This window comes from Apium graveolens, chromosome 5 (assembly GCF_009905375.1).
Source record: "Apium graveolens cultivar Ventura chromosome 5, ASM990537v1, whole genome shotgun sequence".
Classification (NCBI taxonomy): domain Eukaryota; kingdom Viridiplantae; phylum Streptophyta; class Magnoliopsida; order Apiales; family Apiaceae; genus Apium; species Apium graveolens.
In genome coordinates, this window is record NC_133651.1 from 309,246,688 (window position 1) to 309,266,179 (window position 19,492).

The 19,492-nt window shown below is 33.9% G+C and overlaps 2 protein-coding genes across 8 annotated transcripts; one reads left to right on the forward strand and one right to left on the reverse strand.

The window, feature by feature from the left end:
• Positions 1-96: 96 nt before the first annotated feature.
• Positions 97-18,967, forward strand: LOC141659377 (uncharacterized). 7 transcript variants are annotated; one of them, XR_012549754.1, is made up of 5 exons: positions 97-282; positions 605-694; positions 17,558-17,626; positions 17,863-17,915; positions 18,013-18,967. XR_012549754.1 is itself a non-coding variant. In XM_074466221.1 (3 exons), exons 1-2 carry the CDS (start codon positions 181-183, stop codon positions 686-688), a joined length of 186 nt encoding a protein of 61 aa, XP_074322322.1. In that variant the 5' UTR covers positions 97-180; the 3' UTR covers positions 689-694; positions 14,760-17,551. The 7 variants fall into 7 exon arrangements, 5 of the variants coding, with proteins under 5 accessions (XP_074322322.1, XP_074322319.1, XP_074322321.1 ...); XR_012549753.1 differs by having other exon boundaries at positions 17,558-17,915; XM_074466221.1 differs by lacking the exons at positions 17,558-17,626; positions 17,863-17,915; positions 18,013-18,967 and adding an exon at positions 14,760-17,551.
• Positions 17,554-18,885, reverse strand: LOC141661226 (F-box protein At3g56470-like). Its single transcript, XM_074468211.1, has one exon. The coding sequence runs from the start codon at positions 18,883-18,885 to the stop codon at positions 17,554-17,556; it is 1,332 nt and encodes a 443-aa protein (XP_074324312.1).
• Positions 18,968-19,492: the final 525 nt, after the last annotated feature.

A 19,492-nucleotide genomic window follows, 5' to 3' on the forward strand; every position in this document is an offset into this window, starting at 1 on the left:
TAAAATGCACCAAACTCATGAAAGTTAGTACTTATTGCGGGCACCCGGCACAAATTAGAAAATCAGTTTAATGTTTAGATCGAAAGATTAATCGTAAAATTATATTGTATGGTATAGATTATCTCAAAATCGAAAAACCACTGTAAGTTAGTGTTGAAAAACCTGAAATCGATTGAGAAGATGAAAGCTTCAGAAGCTCCCATGAAGAACGAAATGACGGCCAACAAGAAGCCCCCTTTCCGACCTGCTAAGGATGATACCAAACCATTTCTCCAAGACCCGGTACCCTCTCTCTCTCTCCCCCTCTCTCTCTGTTTCTCTCCGTCTCTCTCTGTGCCTATCTCTCTCTCCCTCTCGCTCCCTCCCTCCCCTCTATCTCTCTCCCCTGTACCTCTCTCTCTCTTTGTGTCTGTCTCTCTCCCCCGTTCTCTCTCTCTCGCTCCCTCCCTCCCTCTCTCTCTCCCCTATACCTGTCTCTCTCTCTGTCTGGTCTCTCTTTGTGTCTGTCTCTCTCCCCCGTTCTCTCTCTCTCCCCTTCTCTCTTATATATTTGTTTACACAATTTCTTTCTAACTTGGACGTGGGTTTTTAATAAATTTTGTAGATACTGAGATCGGACCCAACAGAGACTGAAGAAGCTGTCCTGCGTTTGCCCAAATTCAAGAAACCAGATTCTCATTCTCAATGACTTGCGGTTTGTTCTCATCATGTACCCTTCATTTATCAGCTCGTTAACTCAGCTATGCCTAAAGATCATAATTTATATAAACTAAATGAGGTTTTTTTAGCTTGTTTCGATGCTAAATTCTTTGTCATTAATACTCTGATATGTTTTGGGTCTTGAAGCAAGTATTAAGTAGTGTGTATTATACTCGAGTTATTTTATTATTTATATTATTATACTCGAGTTATTTTATTATTTATATTCTATGTACTAACTGTTCGAGGTAATGTCTATGCAAACTTATGAGCTTATAAGTTGTAAATTCGACTTATAAGTTGGGTTGACAAACAGTCTGAGATAAGTACTTACGGGCTTATAAGCTATAAATAACTTATAAGCCCGTACACAAACAACATGCATATGGTGGGCACATTTTCCGTTCGCATTGTTTTTTGTGTGTGAGATTATTTCTTTGGAATCCTGATTAAGTTAACGTCTTCAAGAAAATAGTATCTTGATTAAGTTAAGCTGTTAAGGTCTTGGAGTAGGGTAGGATATTATATGTACTTTCTATTCTTTGCCTTTCTCTCTCCGGCCTCTCCACTATGACCCCTGTTATATATATTTTTAGTTTCTCATATAATCTGAGATGCTATCAGAGAGTAGAGTGGAGGAGATTTTTAAGTTGAAGAGCTTATGTCCCAGACCTATATTTGATTTTTCAATCATTTAGCCTCTAAAATCAAGTTTCTCAAAGGAAACTTGAGTCTAGATTCTGTTCACATTAGTCATCAAAACAAAATTCAAACCAAAATAAAGTAATAATTATCATGTCAAAGTTCTTAAGGGAACTTCTCTCCCCATTCAGTTGTTTACACTTCTTACCCCCAAACCAGATCTGGAAATAAGATGGTATGCTCCTGCATATTCAGGTCCGGTGTCCAACAAAATTCCCAGAAATGGTGAAGTGGTTGGTGGCCAACTGTCAATCCATCAACCAATAAAGAGGTTTTCATCCACCATAATGCTGACAGCAGCACTTCCTATCAGACATAGGCCTATTTCACTAAGTGGTCAAAAGTTATTTCACCAAGTGGTCAAAAGTTTGAGAACAGGTATTTCCGACAATAATCAGTTCAAGGTCTGATTGGCGGCCATCCGCCACAGTGCTGATTGCAGAACCTCTTGTGATTGTTTGACATAGCCTAAATGTATTGTGTGGTCATGAAGTCGAGTCCCAATATTCCTAAATTCTCATATAATAAACCCAAGATAGGTCAATTCTTACACCAATATGGATATAGTTACTCCAAGATGGGTCAATCCCAAGCAGGATCAATCCAAAGATGGGTCTGGTTGGACGCTTAGGTTACACTCAAGGGCTCCTACTGTTCCATTCTTTAATCCCTAGATAGGATTCCAAGTGTAGGAGCGTGTTAAATATCAACAACAATTATGACATCAGTTATTTTATGTCATCAAGATGACATCATTATTGTACTTGTCACTGTAGCAAGATAGCCACCAAGTTTCATATTTCCTATACGTCGAGGCTTTTGCCTCCTATGTAATATGCAGGAGACACTATATTATAAACACTTGCAGTTCTCTGCCTTCCTCTTTCTATCCTCTCTAGTCTCTACTATGATCCCTTTTATATACTCTTATTTTCTCGTATTATTTTTTCAGTTTGCCACATTCATGCTCAACAAAGTTGATCACTGTTTTGTTCCTCAGCACAAATCTAAATTTGGCCAAGTTTTTCCTCTACTTCTATGATGCTGCTTTCTAGGTAGAAAGCGCTTGTTGGAACATGATTGTCGTTGGTGACAAAAAATTAACTGCACTTGCATACCGTTAATTCAATTATTTTTCCTTTGCTGAAATTAATTTATGCAGCATAGCCTTCTCTACCCTGCCTTGTATTTTTTTAACCTCCTGCGTGATTTCTTCACTTTCATGTATCCTACTTCATCTCTTTATTATTTCGTGCCAAGAAATATGAATTTCTTGCGCATGTTCTTTTATTTTTAATTAGTCTCCATCCACATTTTTATTCATTGTTGATTATTATACCAACTATTTCTCTTCTTAACTGTTTTTCACATTATTTCTTTCTTGTAATTTGAGCTGAAATTACTGTGCTGTATTTCTGTTTACAGCCGTTGAATTTTATTAGAGCGTTGTATTCATTTCCTCCAGGACCCATCTGAGTACCATCTTTTTAATTTACTGAACTTCCCATGTAGCATAATGATCATGCTCTGTTTTGATTTTCAATAATCCGCAAGAACTTTCTTTCTGGTAGTGAATTATCAACTAAAATTTAGTCAATATACCACTTCCTCCATGTTGTACTAGTGCTGCAAATATGCAGTGAAGAGAAGCTGAAAACCAGCAGAGAGGTTCAGGCATTCCGATTCACAATTCCCTGTCACTGATGCTGCAAGACTAATCACGTGTGAGAAACGTATCACAATATCACGTGTGAGAAAAGTATCAATAAGTTCCTTGACTTGCATGAGCATGAACTAACAAGCCTGTCGGACATTTTGTTCTGTGCTGCAAAATTTTAAGCTTGCTGCCTTGTGATTCGGAACTGAACTTCAACTTCAACATCTGTCTGGTCTGCCTCTTTTGCTTGCAATTTTTAGAACCTAAGTACTTGTTTTATTAATAGACTCCGGGGCTTTCCATTCTCCCTGGTGCTGTTTCCTTTAATTTCTTCCTTTATTCCCTGATCTGCTACCTCATCGTTATATACTACTACGACACAACTTGGGTCACGACGTCGGTGGGGGCAGGCTTACTACTTGCTTGTGACTTCTCCTGCAACCAAAATTTTGTGAACCCTTTTGGAGAAGTTCTTCATGCATCCAATCATTTGGCTCGATTCTGAAGTTCAGACAATTGTATGCAGTTGTGACGTCTCGAGGTTGGCATTGCTTCTGTCTGTGCACCTGCTTCGCATTGGTAGTATCTGATAATTCATCATGTCGTTGAAGTCTCGCTCCACGCACAATATTTGGTTTGCCACGTTTATACGCCATCATCACCTTCCCTTTTTCAAGTTATGCTGAATCAAATTTATTTGCCCTCAGATAGCAAGCAGATTCGTTTGTACCAAACTATCCTTGGATATTTTTCTTTTTTAAACCACTATTAGAAACACTCAGCATCCTGTAAAATGTAATACCTAGTAAGATAAATTTTTATGTTCTTTACAAAAGCCAAGTGATCACTAAATAAACTCTGCAGAGATACATTTTGAAAAAGAAATACAAATTTTTAAAGCACAAAATAAGATACAAAAATATATGTTTTGTAAATGTAAAAATACAAAAAAGTTCTTTAAAAATGTTTAAAATTACTATTCTTAATATATTTATAACAAAACAGAAAGTTGGTTCTGTAAATAAATCAAATACTACATATAGAAAAAAAATGTTTCTTCTTGTGCATGTCCGTAAAAAATGAAAACATATTTTGATGTTCAATAATGAAGTAGGTATTCTGTAAGAAAATTCTAGAACATACTAAAAATGCCGGAAACACCCATATTCACCGATGATTGCCGTATTTACCTCTTCTCGGATTCAGTTCTTTAATTACCCACTTTACTAGCATCATCTTGATTGCTTATATTTACTTTTTCATTCACTTTTTTCTATATAATCTCATCCTTTACTATTGTCTCCATCGTTCAACTTGGCAACTCTATTCACCCTCCTCGGATTCATTCTCGGATTCAGTGCCCTAATTACCCACTTTACTAGCATCATCTTGATTGCTTATATTTACTTTTTCATTCACTTTTTTCTATATAATCTCATTCTTTACTATTGTCTCCATCGTTAACTCGACATCTCTATTCACCCTCACCAAAATCAAACCTTTCTCACGAAGAGCATACACATGCACATTCATCCAACTTTTTCATACATAAATCATAAATATACATAATATGTGAGGGTGTGAATATGTCTAGAAAAAATGATCAGAGTTTGATGGGATGTATATCATTGTGTTTGTATATTGGATGTTAGTGATTATACTGAGATGATAATAGGGGATGTGTTAATTTATGAGATTGGTGAAGGAAAAAACTTTAGACGAAGTTAGATGAGTTGTGGCACGAGAGACAAGGAAGGAAATGCCATTGCAATCGGCCAAATATACAACATAGGAATATAAAATTTTGGGAAACACAATCTACACACGAGTAATGCATGTGTACATAGGCATGATACACGTATTTAATATGCTTAATTGGTCATCCACACAGATTTCAAATGCATAATTGAAAAACAATTTAAGAAACAGTTAACACGCGAACCTGAAATGAGTGTTCTGATTACGCATATTCCACATGCGTTCTCGCTGGGCATTTAGGGCGTTGCGTTCCGCCTTGTGATATTTTGGTAACAACACTTCAAAAAGATGTATAGAGGGTCACCCAATAATACACACATAGGTCTTAGAAAAATAATTATGTAAATAAAAATATATTGAATACTACTAGCTTGTTAAAACTAAAAAATACATAACGAGTAATTATTATTGGAATAATATCTATTTTATCCTATGTTACTAACAATCGGGTACGGAGTGTCACATACGACACATATCCGAGTTTTAGATTTGGTATTTCAAAAGTTTGGGGCACGAGGACATCGTTCGAATTTTGGACACGGGTATTGGCACCGAGACACGGCATAAATAATTTGAAATTTTTTTAATTTTATATGATAGATATAAATAAATATACTTTTAATTACTTTACATTATTTTTTAAAAGAAACTTTACTGATATTGTAAATAAAATTAAACAGTCTTTAAATGTATATATGACATGCATGACAATTACTTAAATCGGTGTGATATATATATATATATTTATATTATAATGTTTAAATGATGTTTTGGTAGACGACTGCTATTTTGACCATATAATTTAAAAGTGAGTTGAGATAGAGCACAGTCTAGATATATTTACCATACATATCCCAGTTTATACAAACTTATATAGTACTCTTCATCTTTTCTTCTAATTTTGGTATCATGATTCTCCTCAATCATCTCTTTCGTTCCCCGTCTCCACCTTTACGTCTTCATCTTTAATCTCCCTTTTCAAGAGAATATAAATACTTCGGTGACCTTCAAATTTCTCCGATGACATGGAAGAAAGGTCGGGGTTTTACGTAACGAATCCGGTGCGGATTTTGGGTCGTGTCACATGTCGGGTGTGGTGGACACCAGTATGTCAGCCAGAAGTACTGTCGGAGTAACATGGATTTTATCTATTATTAATTTATTTTAATAATAAAAATTTAAAAATTTAATGTGAATCAGTTAAATAAAAAAATAATTTTAAGGAAAATATTGTACACACATAAAGTAGTTAAATATGTTGTGTGAAAGGGTAGTAAAATCTAGGCCATGTTTGGTAATTAGCTGTTAGTTGCAGTGGATTGGTGTTTTGACTAGCTGAATGAGTACGCAGTTTTGACTAGCAGGTTGTATGTAGTTGTTTTGTGTAAAACTATTTGGTAAATGGATGTTTCACTTAGTCCTTTGTATGAACAATCATCTAATTGAAAAAGTTCCTCCAAGTAGCTATTTCGAAATTAGCTTTTTGGGACCAAATCGCTATTTCAAAAAGTTTACTACCAAATGCTAATATTAGAGGTTTTATAGAGTCAAACCTCTAATTTGCTTCAAAAGCCCAATTTTTTTGCCAAAAAAAACTAACTTCCAAGCACGGCTCTAATCTTATTTTTGAAACAAATCCATTTCTTAAGTGAGTCGGTTACTCAAGTAGCTATGTGACCATATATTGACCAAAACTTATATACATATACATTAAATATATGAATAGCATTCAAAAGAAAGAATAATAGCAATTATATAAAGATTTTATTAATTTGTTTATTTTAAATGGGCCTCAAATATGACCATAATCTAGGCCTAACCCGAAACAATAATTCTTTTTCATAGATTACATCAAATCAAATCCCAGTAGGTCAACTCCCAAATGGACTTTTTTAGACAAGAATAGACATGTAATGAATGTTCATGAGAATAATCGAACATTTGATCTATAGGTTGAACTTGATCTGATTCAATAAATTTTGATGTCCCAAATGTGTCGCACAGTTTTAGATTTTGGTCAATCTTGTTTTTAAACGGTGTGCTTGAAGGCCCAGATTTTGGTGGCACTTGAACATTGTTGACTTCAGACATTGATTCTTCTGATATGTGCACTAGCTCATTAGACATCGAACTTTGTAATTGACATTTAGCTTTATGAATTTCAAAATTGTTGACTTCAGACATTGATTCTTCTGATATGTGCACTAGCTTATTAGACATCGAACTTTGTAATTGACATTTAGCTTTATGAATTTCAAAATGATCAATCCTGAAAATGAATTTAAATGTTTAAATTATCAGTATAACATACTCCGAAAGAAATTGAAAACGTAATTAAACGTTACTAGTGTGTTTTAGATCCTTTGAAGAAAACTTTCTGAAATATAATCAATATTTATATATATATATATTAATATTAATGAAGATTTTACCTTAAGTACTTCAATCCACAGCGGCCACATTCATAGTTTTTGGTGCCACATTTCTTTCTATGTGCATTCAAATCCGGCTTCCAAGCGTATTTATTGGAACATTTATTACATATTAAGGATTTCTGATTGTGCTTTCGATTGTAATGCCTTTTAACAGCCGTTATGTTGTTAAGCGCTCTAGCCGGGTTGTGATGGATGCAACTCGAATCAGGACAAATGTAAACTTTTTTCTTCTTCAGTTCTGCAATGTCTTTTTTAGGTAGCTTGTAGTCAATTTCGTGTTTTCTTAAATGAAATTTAAGATTTTGTATGCGGGAAAAACCTTCATCACAAAAATCACACATGAAAGTTTCAGAGTCTTGTAGTTGAGCCGGAGATAGAGCTACAACTTTAGCATCAGGATCTGCATATAAATATTATTTATCAAATATTGAAAAAACTTTGGTCTAAATTATCGAGATATAAAAATATAAAGCTAAATAATAACTAAAAGTAAACATATATAACTTCCAAGATGAGATCAAAGGCAACCATAATCTTGCAGTGATTATAATTAACAATTTAAACACATCCTTTTTTCAAAATATTACTTAAGAAATATTACTGAAGTAATTAATTTTTTCTTATTAAAACAATTATAAATCAAATAGTATATAACCAAATATGCATTGAAAAATATTTTAAATTATTATTCAATCCGAGATATAGTAAAATATTTTTTGCTTTTATGATCACCTCAATTTACACACATACATCAACCAATTACATTTCACAATCATTGTAAATTTTAATTTAAAATGATAAAATTGTTCTAACAATTTAAAGCCAGATTAATACTTAAAAACGGCTAAGACACTCAAGCGCTATATGGTTCTGAAGTTGATTCAAATTTGGTAAAATAATTATAATATGTTATCATAAAATTGTTTCTAGATAAATTATTCTGAATTTTCTAAAAAGATTTAAGCATACCTGGAAATCCCCATGATCTTTTCTTTCTTGTTGAACCGGAGTCTCCTAGTTCCTCGGATTCATTAGCCAAGCGATGATGAATTCCAGGAATTTCTTCTTGAGAAATAATTTTCATGGTTTCATCGTTTATACCTAGTATAGTTGTAAGAAGAAAAATAATCATGAAATACATTTTAATATAAAAATGGAATGTAGATTGATACTCTTGTTATTGATACGGAGGAGACTAGATGAAAATGAACATAAAAGTTTCAGACAAATTGTTACGATGATATTGAGTATGCTTATATAGAATCATACATACATTATATTTAATGCATCGACCCAATTCTTTTTTGTTAATTACAATATCTAGATTTTAAAAGATTCTTATTATTTTGTTTATATCTACCGAAGAATCTAAAATTTATCATTTATGTCAACCAATATTTAAGCAATCATTACGTATCATATGAATAATAATATTTTGTATAGTATATATTTTCAAAAACAAAAACTTGATATAAAGTTAAGATGCCATAACTTAATATGCTATCTCATAGCAATTTTTAATTAGATATCACCCCGTGATTTTTTAAAAAAAATATTAGTCATTGGGCCGATATATTAAATATAATGCATGTATGATTCAATATAAACATATTCAATATCATTCTAACAATTTTCCTGGAACTTTCATGTTTATTTTCATCTAGTCTCCTCTGTAACAATAACAAGAGTATCGATCTAAATTCATTTTTTACATTAAAATGTATTTTATGATTATTTTTTCTTCTTATAGCTATGTTAGGTATAAACGATGAAACCATGAAAATTATTTCTCATGGAGAAATTCCCGAATTCATTATCGCTTGGTCAATGAATCCGACGAATTGGGAGAATCCAGTTCAACGAGAAGGAAAAGATCACGGGTTTTCCAGGCATGCCTAAATTTTTTAAAAAAATTCAAAATAATCTATTTAGAGAAAAATTATGACAACATATTTTAATTATCTTAACCAAATTTGAATCAACTTCGAAACCATATAGCGCTAGAGTGTCTTTGACCACTCAGCCATTTTTTTAGTGAATTAATTTGGCTTTAAATTGTAAGAACAATTATATCATTTAACAGTGATTGTGAAATGTAATTGGTTGCTCTATGTGTGTAAATTGAGATTTTAAATTAAAATAGAGTGATCGTAAAAACAATTAATAATTAATTATATCTCGGATTGCATAATAAGTTAAAATATTTTTCAATGCATGTTTGCGTATATACTATTAGATTTATAATTGTATTAATAAGAAAATGTTAATTACTAAAACTAGGGAAAATTCGGAAAAACTATATTTCCCCAGTAATATTTTGAAAAAAGAATGTGTTTGAATTGTTAAGTTACAATTACTTGCAACATTGTGGTCGCATTTGTCTCGTGTTGGAAGTTATATATGTTTACTTTTAGTTATAATTTAGCGTTAAAATTATAGACATCGACAATTTAAACTAATGCTTTTTAAATATTTGATACCTAATATTTATATGCAGATCTCGGTGCTAAAGTTGTAGCTCTTCTCCAGCTCAACTACAAGACTCTGAAACTTTCATGTGTGATTTTTGAGATAAGGTTTTTCCCGCATACAAAATCTTAAATTTTATTTAAGAAAACATAAAATTGACTATAAGTTACCTAAAAAAGACATAGCAGAAGTGGAGAAGAAAAAATTTACATTTATCATGATTCGAGTTGCATCCATCACAACCCGGCTAGAGCGCTTAGCAACATAACGGCTGTCAAAAGGCATTACAATCGAAAGCATAAGCAGAAATCCTTAATATGTAATAAATGTTCTTATGAATACGCTTGGAAACCAGATTTGGATGCACATAAAAATAAATGTAATACCAAAAACTATGAATGTGGTCGTTCTTGTTTGAAGTGCTCGAGGTAAAATCTCCATTTATGGTAATACAAAATATATATTAATTATACATCAGACAATATTTGTCCAAAGGTTTAAATATGTTTTCAAGTTCTTTCAGAGTATGTTATACCAACAATTTAAACATTCAAATTTATTTTCAGGATTGATAATTTTGAAATTCATTAAGCTAAATGTCATTTATTTTCAGGATTGATAATTTTGAAATTCATAAAGCTAAATGTCATTTACAATGTCTAATGAGCTAGACATATCACTTATCAAATGAATCAATGTCTGAAGTCAACAATGTTCAAGTGCCAACAGAATCCGGGCCTTAAAGCACGTCATTTAAAAGCAATGTTGACCAAAATCTAAAACCGTGTGATAGATTTGGGACATCAAAGTTTACGGGATCAACTTCAACCTATAGATCAAATGTTCGATTCTTCTTATAAACATTCGTTACATGTCGAATCTTGTCAAGAAATGTTCATTCGGGAGTTGACCTACCTGTATTTGATTTAATCTATGAAAAATATTTATTATTTTCGGTTAGGCCTCGACTGTGGTCATATTTGAGGAGCATTTAAAATCAACAAATTAATAAAAATCTCAATATAATTGTTATAATTCTTTTTTTAAAATGTTATGCATATTTTTAATGTATATGTATATAAGTTTGGGTTAATATATAACTGGCCTAGCTAATTGAGTAACCGACTCACTTCAGAGTTGGATTTGTTTCAAAAATAAGATAAGATTAGAGCCAGTTTTGGAAGTTAACTTTTTGGCAAAAAAATCATTTTTTAAAGCAAATTATAGGTTTGACCATATAATATTTAACCGTATCGACCAAATCATATTTAACCTCTCGGCGCTACTTGTATGTAGGTTTGACCATATAATATACAGTTCTCATCCTTCAGAACGAGTATGATAGGAGGAGCCCGGGGCTCTGACCGCGTGCCTGTTGAAGAATGAGCCTCCGCAATTTCAGAATCTCCCTGGCGAATGGCTTGTTCTCCCCGGTCGGAATAGGCAAGTCAATTCTACGATAAATGAAGGTGGTATTACCCAAAATAAAGATTCCAAGATCGGGGTCACAATTTGTATCAGATAATGAAGAACCATAAGATTGAATTACTTGGGATGATTTTCTTTTAATATCCCTGAACAAATGAAATTTTTGACATTCATAAAAAGTATCTAATGAATTATGAGTAAATCCTCCTCTATCTGTTGCGGGTCGAGGGACCCCGCCCCGTTATGTTATGGAAGATGTTAACAATTAAGTACTTGGGCGAATAAAATCCTCCCGAATGGAGAGAGAGTTGGAGAGTCACAATTTGATAGACTCTTCCCCTCCTCTCGTCATAAAGCTATCTTTCACTCGAGAAGAAGGTATCAGCAACAGGTTTTATTGGGACATCTGTCGGTTGCGGGAGTCTTACATCCGAGCGAGAGTTGAACATAGTAAAATAAGAAATTGAAAGATTTCGTTGAAATTGTTTGTTTGAAAATTTCCCGAACGGTCGGGAAGTGTTAGCCAACTATATTGAATACTAGGATGAAAAGCGGATCTAATTGTATTAGTGTCTATAATTGATTTAGAAGAAGTGTTGAGTGAAACGCTACGTGCTCTGAAAAAACCCAGAGGTTATTTGTATTCCTTTTGCTTTTTCCTGTTCTTTACTAAGTAATTTGGTAGATTGATTTTTTTTGGCCATTACAATTAAATATGTTTGTTATATGGTTATTTTTGTTCGAATATAATATATGATCCTATTGGACCTTCTCTAACATCTTGAGTTTTTAGAGTGACTTACCACTCAACATCGTATTAGAGCTCAGTCAAGCCGGGAAGAGTAAGAGTACGCGAATGACTCAGGTTCGAGTTCGTTAGACTCCCTGTCACCCCAACATTCTCCCAATTGTTCTGGACACAAAAGTTAAATTTATGCTCCACGAATGGTCGTCTTGATCCACTCTTCGATCCATAAGTGGGCCTTCGAGTGACGGAGTGTGTTAGAATATAATATATGATCCTATTAGGCCTTCCTATTGAGCTTTTAGAGCGATTGACGACTCAACATGATATTAGAGGTCAATCAAGTCGTGAAGAGCAAGAGTACGCGAATGACTCAGGTTCGAGTTTGTTAGACTCCCCGTCACCCCCAATATTTTCACAATTTGTTCTGGACACAAAAGTTAAATTTATGCCCTAGAGATGGGCGTCCTTGATCCACTCTTCCGTCCATAAGCGGGCTTTCAAGTGAGGGGGTGTGTTAAACTATAATATATGATACTGTTGGGCCTTTCTCCAACACCTTTAACACCTGGAGGTTTTAGAGAGACGAATTACTCGACAATACTGAAAAAGAATTCGGTTCTTTTTTAGTGACGAGGAACGGAAATAAAGAATTAATTTATGCTATTAATTGGTTTATATTTATTTAGAGTAGAGATAAATAATGTATTTCCTTATAGGTTTTATATGTGGGGTTAGAAGTTTATTATACAAGTAGTTTAATTCTATTAAAACCCAACTGTTTATGGGCCTTAATCTATTAGGTTATTTTATTTGGTTTTCTATTCCCTATATAATCGTTGTAATTTTCACATTATTACTTAGGCTCTGTTTGGGATTGCTGTTAAAAATTGCTGTGCTGTTAAAAAAAGTGCTGCTGAAAAAAGTGCTGTTGTAAAAATCAGATGACTGTTTGGTAATTTTTTTGATACGTATATGTGTTGATGCAAAAAATTAAAAATAATGATGCTTTTGGTAAGGTTTGATGGTGAAATCAGCATCTGCTTCCCGCAACAGCTGAAAAGCAGTTTTTTCTAAAAGTATGGGGGGACTTGCTTTCTCTAACAGCAGCTTTTAGGCCAAAAGCACTTTTCCGAAAAACAGCTTTTAAATTTTACCAAACAGTTTTTTAACTGCTTTTCTGCAAAAAGCTGTTGTTGCTGTCTGCAACAGCAATACCAAACATACTCTTAGTTTGGACTATACACTTTCTTAGGAACAATATTGATTAGTTATTCTTGGGATATCATAAAATTTATTGCAATTTGTACCGTTATAAATGTTGTCCTGCAACATTTAGTCTATCTATAAGAGATCATAAAAAATAATAGCTTAAAAGAACTACAAGATTCAAAGAAGATATACCTCACTTAAAATACTATGATACGGTAGATAAGTTGGTAGATAAGTTGGTACAGTTGGACACTATAGACTTAATCTTGACAACCTATAAAGTTCCTTTGGCATTAGAGGAATTTCACGATAAAAAATTGAAGATAGAATTATATTTATTGCATTTATGCAAACTTGAAGGTCTCTACCATTGTTGATACTCTCACATCCTGTAGGCTGTAATTGTATTTTAACTTGGTCTGGTATACGAAAAAAGAGTTACTAACTTGAGAAATACATAATTCTCATAGCTTGATAATATTTTAACTGTTTTACGCTTATTATAAATTCAGTATAGCCGTCCAAACATCTATATGTAGATGAACTTTGTCTCTATATAAAGAATGGTGTTTTGTGATGTACAGAAGATTAGCAATGCCTTAGCAGCTAGGAAGCAGAGGTGCGTCACCCTCCTGGCGTATTGCGCACGAAGTGCGTATGGGATGCGGGTGCATTCGGGGGTGCGGCTGGATTCGTACGGGGTGCGCCACGCGGCGTATCCCTGTATTTGGCAGAAGGGATTCGCTGGGGTGCGGGAAAGGGGGTGCGGGAAGGGCATAATCAGTAATTTTTTGTTTGATTTTCAATTAAACAAATCACCACCAACTCACCAGTTTCATAACAAGCCCCGAGTAGAATTCTTAGAGTAGAGGAAAGGCGACCAGTTTCATCGTGACTGTCGTTCACTATCACAACTCCGGCGATGTCACAACATCATCTATTTTGGATATTCATGTGTGTATAGGTGTGCTGCGTATGTATATGTGTGTTGAGGAGATTGTTAATAAAGTGAGGTCACATGGTGTGCACCTGCACGCATTCCTATTGATTATACTTTTATTTTGACATATTGAACTGCACGCATTCCTATTGATAATAATATTATATTCGTATATTGAGTGGAGATGAGTTGTTGAGTTTTTATGCAATTAAAATGATTAAACACAGCACCCTAATATTTTATATAGAAAATAATCTGAATTTGGAATTATAAAATAATCTAAACTTATTAATTTAAGTAGAATGTAAATTAAATTTAATAAAATAATATTTATTGATATTTTTTTTAATCTACCTATAATATATATTTAAAATAATTATTTATATGACGTATCCCGCCGCACCCGAATTCCCATATTTTCAAATTTGCTGAATTTACGTATCCCCGTATTACGCACCCGCACTCGTGCTTCCTAGCTTAGCAGAATCCTGGAAATGTAGGCTCCAGAGATTTGATTATCTGTAGTAATTGATCTGTCAAGATAATAACATATTTCGCGACAGAGGAAGGAGCTAGACGAACCCCTGGTGTTTGCGATCTAATATAATATAGCTTACCAACATATATTTGAAAAACAACAAGAATAATAATGCATAAGAATACTTAATAGTCACTTAAAATCAAAGGCTTAATAGTCTACCTCGACTGTTTCAGGAGGAGCAAACACGAACACAGGGAGGTTCCAACTAATAAATTGACTTCTTGGTATCTGAAAATGTAATACTATAATTATTCTTGTATTCAGATAAACCGTTACCACCATCCTCCAACAAGTTTGAATTAGTAGACTCGAATTCAACTAATTCACCATCCTCTCCGGTGTAAAGCCGGGACCCTCCATCAAAAAAATGATATATCTTGTTTGATAATACTCTATCATTCCTGGTATCCATTTTATCAGTTGCTGCCATGTCATAAGTTTTGTCGCTAACAAATAAAGCTTTACTGCCCAAGGTGCTTACCGGAATCCAAGCCTTGTTTGACCAATCATATTTTCTTATACACTGTTTGCCGGGTAAAGTGACATTTTCTTTTCCATGTGATCCCAAATATAGTACCATCCGTTCTCCATTCAACTCGAACACTCTCTCTGCTCTCAGCGGACGAAAATTTAGAGCAAGAAGCTCATCTACACGATAACGTTCAAACTTGAATTTCCCGCCAACAATATTATGTGAAATTAGCGGTCCATATGGAGATACAATGTACAACATTCCACAAAGGTAGATAAGACGGCAAAAACAAGGCACAAAATTAACAAATGTCTTAATTTTTTTAACAGTCCATTCCCTATCACCAATGCTATATGTTAATAGAACAATCTTTTTAGCATTCCAAGTGTCTAAAAGAAAGAAGATACAATCGGGCAAATCAGGTTGGGTGGAAATCGATGATAAATTTAGAATGAAGCGGATAGTTAAATTTAGGGAGGGTGATGATATTTCTAGTGAAAGGAGAGAACAATATGAAGTATCTACGATCCCGAAGAAGCAACCTTCTTTTATGGGTGCAAATAAATAACCAATTATGCTGGAATGCTATATTCATATGAGAAGAAGATCGAAAACCTAATTTACTCAACGCTATAGTGTAAACCGGAGCGTGATTCGGAGATGAAGTGTCATACAGTTGTAATTCAAACTGCCTGGTCATAGGTGAAAGTGAATGATCAAAACTTACATACCATGGTAATGGTGTTTTAGTAATAATGGGATGAGCAGCCAGCCTGTTCTTGCAAACAACACGAAAACGAGCCTGGTCAGGAAGACAGAGTTTACTTAAAATTTCACCCAATAGGCTGCCATCAAGTTTCGACCATAAGTTGAAATCAATTTGTTTTTCTTTTTTCTGCTACAATTCCCGTTCCATGATCTTGTTTGCCAAGTAAAAATTACTATCCACTAATCTGTGTAGTGACCGGAGAAAAAACGATATTGAGAGGAGAGGATGAAGAAACCATACATTTTTGTTAGCCGAGAACTCTTTTCAGAATCCTGATTGTGTCTTGTTCAATTTATTTACGGGTAGGGCATTTGCACCTTGAATATTTATGCAAAAAGGCCAGAGTTTGTTCTGCCTTCAAAAAGGAGGAGAAAAGAAATGATATTTTTAGACTTTTTGAGACTTTTTAATATTTTTTAGATATGAAAAAATTCTGAAGATATTCTTAAATCTTTGTTTGTAATAAGAAGGCAAAAAAGTTAAAAATTTAAGAGTATAACATCTTTTAACAATTTTTAACATTTTAGTGAAACACTTTAGTTTTTTTTTCCGTTTACCCTTCTTTTTTAGAGTATTACTGTATTTAGCGCTCTTTAGTGCCTTCTTTGAGCTTTTCAGCGCCTTTTAGCGCTTCACGAGAGCCTTTTGGACAATTTCAAAATCGCTCTAAATCGCACACCTTGTGCCTAAGCGCAAAGCGCCATTTATCACAGAATTAATCGTGCCTTTAACAATTCTCAGGTATGACCGTATGAGGGCGAGAATATTTGGATTGATTTGCTTAATTTGTGTTAGAAGTCCTTGTGATCTGTCGCTATCCATTTTCACATTAGTTTTGTAGTGTAAAATATGACACCTAAACTTGGGAGAGCAGCTCCAGTGGAATTTGTTTTCTTGATTGCTAGCTGACATGGCTGTTGCCTAAATGCCGATAATATCCCAAGAACCGGTACTCTCCAGCAAGTTTTTGTGGTTTGTTGCCAAGGTTGGCATGGTATGAAAAACATTACACATATAATTGGGACATGGAGTATTAAGTAACTCTGGTGGGAGTTGTTTTCTTGATTGATAACTGAAATGTTAATGATTTCCCAAGCATTGGAGCTCTCCTGCAGTTGCTTGATGTTTGTTGCCAACAAGTGCTTATTAATGCAACTATATTTACTTTTTATTGTTGCCAAACACACATATTACATGATAATATAATAGAATACTTTCGGAACCTGTAGAGTTGCTTTAGCAATTGAGAAATTGTATGATAAAAATTGAAGATATTACTATATTTTTTTTACATTTAAGCATACTTGAAGGTTGCTAGCATAAGTTCATGCTCTTACATCCTGGCTTTTCATCCAAATTAGTAAGGCGCATTTCGGTGTTATAATCCTCGAAATTGAGGGAGGTTGATGGTTTATGATCTCAGAATATTAACATAATGGTGCATTTAGGTGTTGTAAACCTCAAATTTGAGGGAGTTTGATGTTTTATGATCTGCGGAGGTTCGGCAATGCCTTGCTCGGATCCTATATATGTAGGCTCCAAAGTTTTGATTATCTGGACTGGTACTAGAACTGCTGTCAAAATAATAGCATATTTTGTAACATAAAAGGAGCTAGAACAGCCCTCCGGTTTTTGCGACATAACATGAATACTATAACTTTAGATAATGAAATATTATCATAATTAACTTGATGCATAAGAACTCTGTAATCTTTCCTTGTGTATTTCAGGTGGAGCAAACATGGACACAGGGAGGTTCCAACCAAAATACTGACTTGTTGCTGTTGGCATCTGAAAATGTACCAAAAAACCTATTTTTGTATTCAGATAAATCGCTGCCATTATCTTCCAACAAATTTGAATCAGCAGGCTTGAATTCAACTAATTCACCATCCTCTATGGAGTAAACAAGGCACCTGCCATCAAAAAAATGAAAGATCTTGTTTGATAATACTCCACTATTTCTCATATCTATTGTATCGATTTTTGCCACTTCATAGGTTTTGTCGCTCACGAATAATGCTCTGTTGCCCAGGGTGCTTACAGGAATCCAAGCCTTACTTGACCGATTATATCTTTTTATACACGGTTTGTGGGTTAAAGTGACATTGTTATCTACATATGAGCCCAAACATACTATCATCACCTCTCCATCCAACTCTAACACCCTTTGTTTTCTCGACAGGCTGAAATGCAGAGCAAGAAGCTCATCTATAAGCAAACATTCAAACTTGAATTCCCTGCCAACAATATCATAGGAAACTATTTTTCCGGTAGGAGAGACAATGTACAACACTCCATGAAGGTACACAAGACTGCAAAGATGAGGCCAAAAATTTTGAACTTCATCAAATTGTGTAGCAGTCCAGTTTTTATCACCATTGCGATATGTGAAAAGAGCAATCTTGGGAATATTGCAAGTGTCTAAAAGATAGAAGACACAGTCTGGTGAATCAGGTTGGGTGGACCACGTCATTGTAAAATGAAGTGGATGGGCTCGTGGATGGGTTAATTTTGGGAGAGTGCTGATTTTTCTAGCGAAAGGAGAGAACAGTCTGAAGTATACATGACTCAGGCAGGTAAACCATTTTCCTCTTTCGATGCAGATAAATAACCAGTTGTGCTTGACAGTAGCTGCATAAGTCATATAAGAAGAAAATGGAATACCTAATTTAGTCAGTGATATATTGAGAACCGAAACTGGGTTCGGAGATGATGGGTCATAAAGTTGGAAATCAAACCGCCTGAACTCATATACAGCCGAACGATTAATACATAAATACCATGGTAATAGTGTTTTAGTATTGATGGGACGAGCGGCCAGCCAGTTCTTGCAAACAACACGGAAACGAAACTGATCAGCAAAACAGAGTCTGCTAAGAATTTCACCCAAAAGATTTCCGTCAAGTTCTGACCACAAGTTGATATCATCAGTTTGTTGTTTTTCTTCTTCTGCTGCTTGTTCACGTTCCCTCTTATGATGGGATAACAATTTAATAACTCTCTTTGTAGCTCCTCTCAGTTTCTGCATGATAATGTTTAGGTAACTAGTAAACATTGGTATTCACTGGTTATAATGATTGCAGAAAGATAGGAACCGAGAGGATGAATAAAAACCAGGCAATTTTGTCAGCTAAGAACTCTTTTGTAAACCCTAACCCTAATTGTTGGAAGGGTTTGTTTCTACCTATGTTGCAAATATTTATAATTTAGAAAACATACGCTACTTTTACGAAACATATTTATGTAATTTTTCTATTATGTTAGTACAATTTAGCCTAAATAAAATTGTAGGAAGGGTTGTTTCTACTTAGGTGGCTTTGAGCAAGTTCAAGAAATATTATAGAGAAATATGTTATAGGATGTTATGAATTAAAATTTAGGATAATTGGTAAAAAAAAATAGTTTCAAGTTTCAACAATGTCCCAAAAGCAACTCCAAGATAGTCTTAACATAATCATTAGAAATATTACTAAAAAAATGGATTTTAATGATTTAGTGCATGTCCAAGAGATTATCCAAACAGATCCTTAAATTAAAAATACTAGTATATAACCCGTGCAATGCATGATTGGTTTTATATTATATATTATGAATTATAATTTTAATATGTTATTTGTGAAATTTGAACCTTTCATCTTCTTATTTAATAATTTTTATGATTT

Excerpts from the sequence above, each read along its gene's own strand:
- LOC141659377 (XM_074466221.1), top strand. The coding sequence starts at position 181 with ATGAAAGCTTCAGAAGCTCCCATGAAGAACGAAATGACGGCCAACAAG. Across the intron at positions 283-604 it reads AACCATTTCTCCAAGACCCG|ATACTGAGATCGGACCCAAC; the intron begins GTACCCTCTCTC and ends TAAATTTTGTAG.
- LOC141661226 (XM_074468211.1), bottom strand. The coding sequence starts at position 18,885 with ATGTTTACTAGTTACCTAAACATTATCATGCAGAAACTGAGAGGAGCT.